The sequence below is a fragment of the Tyto alba genome, unplaced genomic scaffold (genome assembly GCF_018691265.1).
Source record: "Tyto alba isolate M040663 unplaced genomic scaffold, T.alba_DEE_v4.0 Super-Scaffold_5, whole genome shotgun sequence".
Classification (NCBI taxonomy): Eukaryota; Metazoa; Chordata; class Aves; order Strigiformes; family Tytonidae; genus Tyto; species Tyto alba.
In genome coordinates this window covers 7,533,587-7,546,782 of record NW_024881326.1, presented here as the reverse complement: position 1 = coordinate 7,546,782, position 13,196 = coordinate 7,533,587, and the positions used below count along the sequence as shown (strand labels likewise).

The 13,196-nt window shown below is 40.4% G+C and overlaps 1 protein-coding gene across 8 annotated transcripts in view; it reads right to left on the bottom strand.

Annotated features, from left to right (window-relative positions):
* The window catches only part of KIAA1210 (KIAA1210 ortholog), a 64,977-nt gene that overhangs the window by 20,158 nt on the left and 31,623 nt on the right, over nucleotides 1-13,196 (bottom strand). For 5 of the 8 annotated variants that reach the window (XM_032996105.2, XM_032996106.2, XM_042807070.1 and 2 more), the window contains 2 exons: nucleotides 9,025-9,101; nucleotides 3,915-4,083 (listed from right to left, as the gene is read on the bottom strand). In XM_032996105.2, the coding sequence (XP_032851996.2) occupies nucleotides 3,915-4,083; nucleotides 9,025-9,091 (236 nt within the window). In that variant the 5' untranslated portion in view covers nucleotides 9,092-9,101. Of the gene's footprint in view, nucleotides 1-3,914; nucleotides 4,084-9,024; nucleotides 9,102-9,340; nucleotides 9,468-13,196 lie in introns of those variants that run through there. The other 3 variants (XM_032996109.2, XM_032996107.2, XM_032996110.2) reach the window with 3 other exon arrangements.

The window sequence follows — 13,196 nt, the reverse complement described above, 5'->3', positions numbered from 1 at the left end:
CTCTGCTTCTGTGCTCACTGAGTGTTCAGCCCAGTGAAGCACTGATGAGTTCCCACAACAGCCGTTAACCGAGTTGTAATCAACTGAGATTGATTGAGGTTGGTCTATTAGGTTGTGCAGGGCAAATTTTGCTCTTGGGTGGCACAACAAGGAAGGCTCCAAATCTTTTACTCACCAAGTTCCACCAGCATAGGCAAGCACTGCCTACATAACTTTGTCCAAAAGACCACAAGGATGGCCTCTACCAGGACTGCACTCTAGCGTTTAACTGGAAAACAACAGAGAACACTCTCATGTTGTTGGCTGCCAGCCTTGTAACCCACAAGTTACAAGGACTCCTTGACTCTGCTGCCATGCAGGCAATGCTAATTGCCTCTGAAAGTTTGACTCTGGGTAACAGGGGATGGTCAGGAACAAAGCTCTGACAAGGAAAATCCAGTAAGTCTAACACTCTTCTGCAATGAAATCAAATAGAAGAGGTCTCTGCTATTTGCCTAACCCCAAAATCTCTCTCTTTATTTAGACAAAAGCCCTGAAAGACTGTGAACTTTCCTAAAGGAAATAAAACCCCAAACAAATGACTCTTTTTCCTCCTGCATCTCCCTTCTTTACATCTCTGGTGACAACATCTCCTTTGTCTGCTGACTAACCCTCATGTTGCCCCAAAAGTGTAGCCAATTGGTACACAGTCATGCTGAGTCTCACAGTAGGGCAAAATAATTTTGGTCTATGTTTATGCTGTGTTGAAGACAATCTGAGCTCTTTCTCTCACAGCACAGGTCACAGTTCATGCTTCCTCCCATTATATGTAATAGTTAATGTCCATGCTAGTTCATAGGACAGCAGTTCTACACACAAGTAAGGCTTGCCTTGTTTCATCATTAGAGTGAATGAATCCATCCCATCTTTTTTTGTGCTTGATTTTAGAGTCCTTTTCAGCATGTGGGCAAGATATAATTTTACTTCATTCAGAAAGACAGCATCATGCAACTTTTATTTGCTGTAATGTATATTTGTTATTAGTTGTCATATTTTATTTACTGCAAAGAATGCATGTGCATTAGGATGCATTGCCCTTTTTGGGGGGGATTTCCTCACTTCCTTTACCTGAAAGTCTTCAGCAGTAAGAGCTGAGGTTTCCTTGTTCTTGAGACTGCCAGTACAGGATCTGTTTCTTTCTCTTTCTGCATATGTATCATATGTGTTTGCAAGAGAATTACTGTATTTTCTTCTGGCAGTCACAAAAAGAGCATTGGATTAAATATAGAATTAACTGCAGCTTTAATACAGCTGAATCTTTTATGTGCAAATATACATTCATGTGTAATTCCAGGCAGTGTATATACTTGCACTGAAGCTAAAAATGCACTATTAGCTAAACCCCCAGATGGTTTAGCCACTGTATCTCCACACTGACTTTCCTATACAAATGCTCAATTCGTTCATGTGTATCAACACTTGAGCTGCCACGACTGAGGAAATAATGGGACTCCAGAGCCAGCAATAAAGTCACTCCTAAACTCATCATGGCCTGTGCTATCTTCCACTTCTTACTTCTGCAACCCCACTCCTTTTATTAATGTTTGAGGTAGGGGGAAGAAAGGTGACAATTCCTTCAGGCAGCCACTCTCTCAAAACCAATGGCAGCCTGCCAAAGGATTAAGTGTTCATTAAAAATACCAGGACAATTTTATACATGTATGAGCAGTTTTTCCTGCTCAAAGCTTTTTAACTGAAATAATACTATTTGGGACCCAATTTTTCTCTCTGTAAGGTCTTTTATCCTTTTAATGGTACAGAAGGAAGTTATCCATGGCACATGCTTTAACTTTGCCATCAAGGTTTTTCCATTTCCATTCAAAACTCATGCCTCTTGGAAGGTAAAAGAGGCAGTGGCACATAATGTTCCCTTCCTCTTTGCAAATGCCCAATCCCAATGATTCCCTACAGTATCTTGACATCTGGGCACATCTCTTTGATTGTTACAAGAAGCATTTGGCACATCTAGGGGTTTGGTTTCTTGTTAGTATTCAGAAAACTTAAATTTTTAAAAGATTACATGTCGTGGTTTTCTTAAATAAAAGAAGGAATAAAACCCAGTGCTTCTGCCTCAAGAACAAATCAACAGCAGCACTGTTTTGGGATTGGTTTTGATATTCTGCATGCCAGAAATTGCAAAGCTCAGGGTCCTGCTATGAATCCTTCACAAACTGTGCTTCCACTGGCTTTCAGGATCAGGTTGTCTCAAGGATTATGTAGTTCAGTCTCTCTAGGTACTTACAAAGTGTGGTTATGCCATGCAGAGTCTGGACATGATAGGGTTTTCAAGTAGCACAAACATATCCTCTAATTTTTTTAGAAAGTCCATCCAATCCTATCTCTAAGGGTTCTACTTAATTCCTGATCTCTGATCTTACAAAACAGTTCATAATCACTGGAGGACAGCACTGAAGTAAACAGCAATTGGACTTGAAGTACTTGGTTAAGGGCAAGAGAAGGAGTTTGCACCCACACTGCATCCGGAGCAGACAGCTGATTTTAAGCCAGATCTCTTTGGGGCTGATGGGGTAACCTCAGCTGTTCCTAAACTTTTTGGACTGGGTTAGCTGAGTCACTCTAATTCCCCTTACCCCAGGGGACTGGTTGTGTGGTCACTTACTCTGTTGCTGTTATGCTAACAAACAAAAATAAAAAGATTGTTGTTTCATTCCCAGATAATTTCCGTGATGCAGTTTCACAAACACAGCAGAGAGAGTGTGGAAAGGTGAGGTAAGGAAGGACGAGTACCCATGAGAAAGTAGTATCTATAAGCTGTTCCACCAGAAAAAACGCAGTGTTCAGCTCCACCAAATGCCTTATCTGATGATACAAATCATTTGGCAGCAATGCTGATTTCAGCATGTCCCACACAAGTCACCTATTCATGCCCTCTGCCAGTGTCATGCCTGTCCACTGTCCCTTCCAACAAAACACTGCAAACCACAGGATGAGGCTGGTGCTTTGTTAGTCTGCAGCTCCATGACCCAAGGCCTTGGGTATTCCAAAGAGAGGCCTGTCTGAGTAGCTAACAGGGGAATATGAGAAGGGTGGGGAATTGGAAAACAGCCACATTATAGATTGACAGATATTGATCCATGACACCCCTGGCAAGAGACATAACCATGTTCAGAGGGTTGTCCCATGCCAGATTCAGAGACATGCAATGGAAGTGTTATGTAGCTTGATAGTCTAAGGTTATCAGTGAAGCAGTGTCAGCAGTACAAGCTAATAGCTTGTATTACACTAACTGAAAAAAGGACAAGTTTTTGAACTAACATCAGGGATCTGAGAATTTCTCTGGACACACACCAAGACTTGCAAATCTCACTCACACTGAAGGCACAGCACTTTGGGGGTAGCTGACAAAACCAGAGGCCTTCAGTTGTTATCTGTACCTAAATGGCTACATAAGAAAGTTAAAGCAGCAATCTTGTACTGATAATACACCAAAAATACTTCTTTACCTCAGCCACGATGGAGGGCACCACTGATGCTAAAAAACAGCAACTCAACTTCACACGTATTCTCTGTACTAGCACTACTCAGTCATCATCCTCTTGTAAGGTTGCTGCTGATCAGACCTTCCAGGACAGATTTCAAACACTAAAACCAATCAAAACAATCTGGGCTATCTGCAATTTTAGACTAAGAGACTGGATTACCTCTGCCCCTGGCTGCCCTCCCCCTCCTCTCCAAGCTGGCTTTTGAAGCATTAGCAAAGAAAGAGGAAATTCCTGAAATTCCTACATCAGCATTAGGGCTTGTTTTGCACAAACTTGGACAGAGGTTGCTGCTAAGGGGCCAACTCATGCTTTCATCCTACTGCTGTGAGAGGTCTGCTTTTATTTATTTATTTTCATTCCCCACCAGCTTACCCAGCCTCCTTCGGTGAATGAAGTGCAGTAGTGTCGAGCACACAGATGCTGACATCGCTGCTGGACTGGCTAGGTTTTAAATTACTTTCCCCCCTGGGAGGTGGAGGCTCTTTCCTTTTCTTCTTGGCAAAGAAGTTCTTGAAAGTCTGAAATTTGGATTTTTTCTTTCCTGCAACATGAGAAAAATGAAAATTTATGGAAGATGGAGGTGTTGCTTAGCTTGGAGAATGTTATCAAATTGTGGAGGAAGCCTCAAAGCCAGAGCAGCCCATTCAGTTTTAGTCAGCTCCTTTGTAAATAATTCAGTGTCCTAGTCCAGTGAAAGGTGAAGCTGCAGTTCTTACATTTGCTGCCTATAAAGCCACGCTGGCATTAAGCTGACAATAGCGGTGCCTACTTAGGTTCCAGTTTATGAAAATTATACCTTATATAGAGAATGTATCTACCTACAGCTGAGCAGTGATCATACCAATTATACTTGATATATTTTCAGTTTATAAATTTATAGCAATGTCTTTACTTCTTATTGTTCTTTCCTTAGCTGAGTTTAGTTCTACTTTCTCTGTACTCAGTGCTGTAAGGAGACAACACCTGAAGGATATCCAACATTTGGCAAAAAGACTGAAACTGGCAAAAGAATTTATGAACTCTAAACCCAAAACATCTTTTTCCACATTAAACCACTGCCCCAAAATAAAATCAACGACTCCTCCAAGGACAATGAAGCAAACTTAAATTAAGACACTGCCCTGCAGGACATGAAACCCTCAAACACAGAAGCCCTAAGAACGCAATTAGAAAACTGTTAATCTGAATTCAGATTTTCCATTGTCCAAATGAAAATACAAAAAGAACAAAATAAACCATACGAAACACCACTGACTTCCTTCATTTTTAATAACCTAAGATACTTTAACATTCATATTTATATTTTCTTTCAGCACACAAGTGCTGCATTTCATCACTGACCCTTACATTGACGTGTCAGTTTGGAGTGGTTTAGGCCAAACTATTGTACTAAGACCCCTGTGATTGACTTAAATACATATGCAGAGCAATAACATCACTGCATATCTAAGCCAAATTCTTTGTTCAATTAATACTTCACAGCAGTTGGCATAATAAATTCCCACAGCTGGAGGATTCCTTCATAAGCAAGGCATTATTTCCACACAATTATTGTCTTCTCCCAGCAGTGATTTAGTCCACAATGCTCTGTCTCAACGTGTGCCCTGTACGTGTAGGGATCTCTGCCAATGGGCCTTATCTGGGCTGAAACTGTTCCACCGCACAGCTGCATCGGACAGTAGCCACTTTGAGAAACAAACAATGATACTGAGATCTACTCACTCTGTCTCCTCCCTGCTCTCAAGACCAGTGCCAGCACCATGCATCAGGACACACAAGGATGCTGCTACACTGTCCAGCACAGACTGATGAAATGGCCACCTCCCTGCAGAGCAGCAGCAACTGAGGAAGACTTTGCACATTGCTTTTCAAGTGACTTGGGCTGTCACTGAGACCAAATTATCTTTCAAATCATGTAGAGCAAAACTATCAATGGAGTCCCACTCATCAGAATAGTAATGGAATGTGGCACTCCTATGAGGGTTTATCAGCAGAAGGCCTTTTTCTCTTCTACAGATGCTTCTACAGGGGCAGTAAGTGAATGAGATAGTCACAGAAAACATACAGGTTATATTGCCTGCCCCAGGCTACAGAGCTGACCCCAAGGCTTTTGGATTTAAGAGTCTCACAGGGCTCAATGAGTTTCATGCTGCACCCATAGCAATAACTGGTAAGAGAAGACTGGTCACAAAAGCAACCAGAAGACCACACTGCCTCTCAAACAAAACAAGCATGTTGAGAGTCCCTCTTAGAGTCTTCAGAAATGTCTCCCTGCCGTTACTGCCACTCATATCAGCAAGTAGACAACATATGTGGTATTCTCCCAGGAAACCTGTCAAAGATGAATTGGTTTATTTCAGATGAGTAAAACAAAATATTAAAAAGTTTAATGAAAGCAGCGCCCCAAAATTATCTATTCAGCAATGTCTGCTAACACAGTCCAAGGACTCCAAGAACAAAATGGCAGACTTTGCTACATGCAGAGAGCTCTGCAACTTAAAGGCAGTCTAAATGAAAAACAAGGACATTGTCTTGTAGACTGGTCAGCTGACAGTGGTATGGACAGCAAGCAAGTTTGATTCTTGTGCAAGTATTACAGATGAGCTTAATTAGATGCTGGTATTTCCAGAGAACCAGGGGAATGTTTAAAAAAAAAACCAACCAACCAACCAAACCTACAACACAATAACAACAAAAAAAGAAGTGATCCTAAAGTCATTTAAGAGAAATAGACATAAGTCCTACCACAAAGGATAAACTGACAAGGTAATACTCCAAATACTTGTTTAGATCAGAAGTAGTTCTAACTTTAGAATGGAGGCCATGGAAAGAATCTGCAAACACTGCCAGTGAGTAAACCTCAGCTGGCATGGGAAAACACTTGGGTTGTGCAACAGAGCTGATGCAGACACATCAGCTACTTCAGTGCCTTCCCTAGGCTCTAATTTATTACTGATGTGCAGGGCACACCCCCTCCAGCAATAATTCCTCTTCAGCCATACTCTGCTCAGCTGTACGCCTGCAGCTATTTCAGATGAATGAGAAAACAGTAAGTTTCCCTGCAGTTCCAGAAGATAGGCACTTGCCATATTATTATGCAAAAAGAAATAAAATCACTACTAGACATGTGCTGCATGCAGATGAAAACTGCAGAGCTGCTCTACATGAGAGCATTTGGCAACAAAGACATGGTTCAGAAAAACAGTGTTAATATTAGTTTCCTGCTGCAAACAGTTGTGCGCTGGTTACACACACTGTTAAAAGGATGCCACATCTAATTTAAAGGTGCCTACATATGAGTGCACTGTGAAGTAGCCCAACACATCACTAAATTAGTAGAGGGCTCTGTGATACTTAAACTAGTAACATACAATAGGATCTTTTCACTTAAAATGGAAAAGATTCATTGCGTAACAAAAATCCAATCCAAGCAAGAAGATCCAAACTTGCACAACTATGCCTATTTCCCCTTCACCCACTAATGACTAATGACTCACAATTTTTGAATCCTTATGGTTACTAATCTTCAATTTTATGGCATTAAAAATAAAAGATTAAATTTCAAGGCTACTGCCCTAAAAAGCAAAAGCCTTCCCAAAAATTAGTTGCTTATGCTAACTATGAATTAGCCTACCAACACAGAAAAGAAGCAGGAGTAAGAGTTTTGCTTTCTCTGTAAAGTTTGTTTATTCTGTATTTTTTACTGTTTGTGTACTGCCGATTTCATTGTTTCTCCTGTGCACAGAGAGAATTAATGCATGTCTTTCTGCTCTTTGCATGGTTCTTCCCAATAACAAGACAGAAGAGAAAAAGATGCTTTTTCCAGTGCCAAACTGAGACTGTAAAAAGCATAGGGAATATCTGATCTGGGAGGTCAATTATCATATTTAAATTAAACAGTTAATTTCAGGATCTTCTATGCTCTTTGACTTCCTAAGGTGCATTCAGGACACATTTTTCATTTTTTTCTCAAATCTGAGGACTAGATACTTTCACCAATAAAAACATGTGATAAAAAAACACCACGGGCAAGATTCTCAGAAAATACCATAATTCTAGATTCATAAAAAAATACCTAATATTGCCAGAAAGGCAATTAAGTCATGGAATTCATTAAGGCTAACACTGGGTACTGACAGTTTTTGGACAGTGACCTGGTTACTGCCATCAAGAAGGAGAAGCATGCACTGGAAGCCCTCTACTACTACTCATACAATAAGGTAAACCCCAAAATCTCATTGAATAGACTGTGAAGGCTGAAAATTTTAGCCTCCTAGAGCCTTTACATAACAAGTCAATTAAAGCTATGAAGAGGACGAGGTGAGGCAATCCAACATTACATGGAAAGGAAAAAAAAGATCTTAAAATGTCTTTATCCAGGTCCAGTCAAATGTCTCTTGGATATTTCAGCAACAGTGCAGCAGCCTTTAACTTTTTAAAATTGTGGTTCAGTTAGAGACAGAAATATTCCTGGCGGTTTTAGAGCCAACACTTAAGACAGCAAGCCATCTCCTGCCTTCCCTGTCACCCAGGTCAGAATTGGATCAATTTTCAGAATCTTCTAGTGAACCCAAGTATAAAATTTTCATGTACGGTTTCACACAAGTTCACCAGTGTGCCACTGATATCACTGTACTATGTAACAAACTAAATTACAAATTTCAGAAACCAGTCACTGATGAGCATCCATCATTACACTTTCTTCACCCCCATCTATCTGCCATGCAGAGTTCAACAGTCACTTTGTCATTTGCTTCTCTCTTCCACCAATATTCTGATGGTGGCAAATGTATTTTTAAAGGATAAAGCAAGATGACATTTGAAACACAAATATTTAAGACTATTGTAAGACATTAGTCAAAGAAAACAAAACAAAAAATCGGGTGATATGACAGCCACTTCTCCTGAAATGCCTCAGCCATGACTATTCTTCATATTCACCTATCTCCTCAGGAATAAACACTGGCAAAGAGGATTTCCTTTAATTAAGATAACTATTTGCTGTAAGATATCTTCCTTTCTTGCCTATTATTCCATTCCCTCATGGCTGTTTGCATCAGCCCATGCCACTAGATTAAACAATAAGTAACAAATGGTTGTCTGTGGCCAGAAGCAGAGAATGAGGCTCTAGTGGGGGTACTGATACAGATCCCACAGACAGAGGCTGGATAGCAAGTTCAGCTTCCACCTCTGTAGGATCCACCAAAGCAGGCACAACAATCATCCCTCCAAGCTCTAACGTCCTGGATTTGAAAATCCAAGCCAGAATCAAAAAGAATATCCTCCACCAGGCTACGACCCTCCAGTACTGCACATTAAAAGATCCCTCCCATAATATTGCCAGCTGATAAAGCCACACACAATTACTTTCTTTATGCTACAAAAAATGAAACAACACTGCAAAACAAGTTGCTACAGACCCCCTGACCTGAAGAAAATTAATCTTCCAAATCAGCTATACATTCGAAGAACAACTGCTTACCTGTGCACTCTTCAACTGTTTCTCCTGTTTCAGGTGACTGTGTGACCTCCGTTGGCCCCGTGGCCATGATATAGTCACTGAAAGAGAGATGATAGCATCAGTTAAATTTTAGTCCATCTTCCCAGCAGAATATTGTCCCACCCAGCATGAATAAAGAACATGGCTAGATCCTTTCTGAAACTGCACACCCAAATGTTTATCACAAACATGGCTTGCACACTTTTTTGCACTTCAGTCACAGAACTTTTCCTCATTTTTCAGTAACACATATTTCTCCAGCCAAAACTAACAAACCAGCCTAATTTCTTGCCAGTACCTCTCTCTTTTTAGGAAGCCAGGATCAAAGTTTGCATTAATGAAAGATATTATTAAACTCGTTAGGCAAAGACTGTAATGCTTCCCGGTCTCAGAATAATGAACCTTTATGATTGCTCTCTGCTAGAGAGTGACAGATCCAGTCCACTCTAGAAAACATCTTAAGTACTCTGCTGCTGAGGGTTCGTGTATTACAGTGTCCTTACAGCAGGCACCAGGCTAGTCTGTCAGCGTTATTAAAATTAGTTAAGCATCAGCACTGAAGCATCATCCTGGGCTATGCTACATTTGTGGAAACCAATAGATCAAATTTATTTTGGATGCAGTGCAATCAGCCTTTAGCCACAAGCTTTGAAACCTTATCGCAAGCTGGGCTATTGATCAACCAAATTAGCTGATGGCATCATCTTCCTCCCTGATGAAAACAAAAGTTCAGCCTAGTTTTAAGATCATTCAATGTTAACTGGCTCCACTTTGTATTTTCCAAGACTTTTAAATGGGTGTCTGTTAGAGACAAAGGAATTAAGCAGACCATAGGAGTTACAGTACAAATGTCAAACAACAATGGAAATGTGACAGTTTAGCAGGGCAGCTCATAAATACTGTCCTTTGTTATAGAAGATATCTAGGTGATACATTTACATAGTTAGCAGTTCCAGTATGCTGTGTCAGGACTTAAAGAGTAAAAAATCTTTATAAACAAATTAAAATACCCAGAAACAAGTCCCGCTCCCTTTTCCACATAGACCTCATCTAACAATTTTCCATCTCGAAGTGGTGTAACAATACTGTCAAGTTAAGTATCTCAACAGCAAACAAGATTATGATTCTATACTAATTTGGTCAAGCAGTAAACTATTCTATTTCTTCTGTATTACCCACACATTCTATAATCTGTCATGCTCAAAAATGCTGGGACCTTCCTATGAGTCCACATCCTCAGATAACCTTCAGAGATAAGGTGCACAAAATCAGAGGCAGGGGTGATGGGACAGCCAAAAAAAAAAACAAACCCACACCAAAACCAAAACAACCAAACAGGGAGCAGACCATGGAGGTAAAAGAGGCAGGGCTCCTGAAAAAAAAAACAGACTGTGGAGCAAGCTTTCCCTGTACTAGCAGCACAGATATGCAAACTGTCATGCTGCTGACCTGTAGGTAGAAATGGAGGAGATCTGAAACAGAAGAAAACTGCAGTCTAACAGATCATCTGTGAGCAGTGAACACAGGAGTGCATTTACACACTGTTCTAAATAACCTCATCTCAACTTGCTAAAATTAATGAAAAAGTCATTGCATCAATCAGGATTTATTATACCTTTTTTAAATAAGATGCACTGAGGATGTTTTTGAAACAACTGTTAGACAATATTGAGAAGCAACAAAAAAAATAAGACTTTTAAGATTTTTCCCTTTTGGATAATCATAACCATTCAACTCTTCTCCCTTTATTCCCCATGTCTCATCAATTATCCATGAGAATGTCTGCATTTCCTGCGTATTTTGATTAAAGTGGTCATCAGTAGACTCTCTCATAGACTCTTTCTCTGTATTAAAAAGAAATTTGGTTCCAATTTTCCCCCTCAACTTTATACACCATGCATATTGATTATGTTAGATTTTTTCTTGAGGGAAATGCATTTGAAATAAAACATAAAGCAACTCAACAAATTTACAAGGACAAACTGGCAAGTCCCCAAACTTGAGCATATTTCCACAGATTGTGAGCAGGCCTGACACCTGGCTCATTTAGACCTCTAATTTCTGCTTTACCCACCTTCAAAAAAATCAAAGCAAGAAAAAAATGCTGCTTCCAGATCCAGCTTTGTTTTCACTAGCTCTAAATTTATTTAAATTATTCTAACATCTCAGCTGCTCACTCAGAATCCTTCCAGCCTTTGGAGATATTTTGACTGCTGTGTTTATTATCAAGCATTTATTTCCAATTGGTATATCTTCTATACAAGTAGAACTATAATTACAAAGCAGTTCAGCCCCAAGGCTGTATCTTCACAGTCAAATCAGCTCCAGCATTAACTCGATTTTATAGCTGAGTTCTCTGGGCCATATGGAGGTCAAGTGTCAATTGCCAGGGTGGATCCCTTGTTTGCAAATGTGCCCCATTTAGGACCTAATGGTTTGGTGACTTTGTATACCTCATCATAGTACCATCTTTTTCTGGTGAATTGAACGGTGACTTGAGGTCAGAGAAACCATCACAGATTTTTCCAAGGTTTAAGTTAGCAACTATTTAAATTACTAAAAGAAAAATATATATATATTTACAGAAAAGTGTAAGTTCCATCATTATAAGCTTAATGACATATTTAAAGGGAAGTTAGCAATTAGACAACACTCAGACTTTAAATTCTGGTGGCAGTGAGTTGTATTTCACAAAGAAGAGCTAGCAAATGTTCTGAGCGACAAACCCTGGCCTGAGGATCAACATAATGGAGAAAAAGAGGACAAATACCCAATCAATATAAACACATGTGAGTGCACAGGCATTAACTGATCGAACCTTCAGACATTCATCACTTCCAGGCCTTAATGACAGCTGACAGACGCAGTGTCGGGATGCATCAATACCATGTACATTCAGTTCAATCAGGTGTACTAACCATGTGCACTCCATGAACTTTCCCAGAGCGTTACACCATTAGAGACAAAAAGCTTTAAACAAATACTCTATGTGTATTGATTTTTAGTGATAAAAATATCAGGTTAAATAAATGGCCTTTGAAAGCAGTATTTCTGATACTCTTCAGGCTAGGAGATCCTAGAGGAGAGCTGGGAGAAGGAGCTGGCAGAGGGATGAAGGCGACTGTCTCCTCAGTGTGGGAGCAGTCAAGGCAGAGAAGCGACAGATTGATAGCTGCTGGCCAAGGCAGTAGAGTTGTTAAGTCCCAGCTACTGTTTTCTTCCCACTGGAACAGTGGGCACATTTCCCCAGTCTGCAACATTCCAATCATGTTCTCTCTCAAACATCATCTTCAATCCCTGTATATGCACAGGCCTCCTGCTGCAGAGGTACAGTACAAACAGGATGCTGAGTCTCTGCCAGGCACCTTCAAAGCCAGGCCTCGCCCTACCCAGTAAATTCGCTGCAGCAATTCCAGTGTGAGGCCATGGAAGAGGCTGAAAGCTTACTGAAAGCAGCAAGGATTGACTACATGGTGTTCACCTCTCCTTGCACAGGGTGATGGGCTGGATTATTACACCTAGGAATTAATTAATTACTTGCAAACAGTTAAGTGGCTTCCTATTCAGGTGCAATCATAACAATCTACCTGACATTACCAGACCCTATTTGCATTGCCAGGGTGTATTTTAAAGCAACAAAACTCCTACAAAGTTGCACAGCTTGCCTTACTTCCAAAGCAGGAAAGGGGACCTAGTTCACATTCATCACTACCCTCACCAGGTTTGATGGTTTAGATCTAGATTCCCTGCTATCCCATACAAAACCTCCATTAATAACCCTACTGTGTTACATTCACTTGGAGCTCTTCAACTCATTAAAGGAACTAATGAGTCTTAAGAGAAAAAAAGAAATCTCCAGGAACAGGAGAAATATCCTTATGTCCCTTTTACAAACTGGGGCAACTGGACAGATATTTGGAGTGCTGTATGCAAGGGCAGTGATAAGGCAAAAGAAATACAGTCCCAGAGGGGGCAGAATGCTAAAGCAAAGAAAAGACAATTCCCTTTCACTGCTCGGTTTGTGTATTTAAGGACTCCTGGGAAGCTAACATTGTACAGGACTCAAGTTTCCTGCATTTAACAAAGGCCCAAGACAAACAGAAACACTTTCTGCTCAGCCACAGAAAAGGGACACAGCCTCCTTGCTGTCTCTC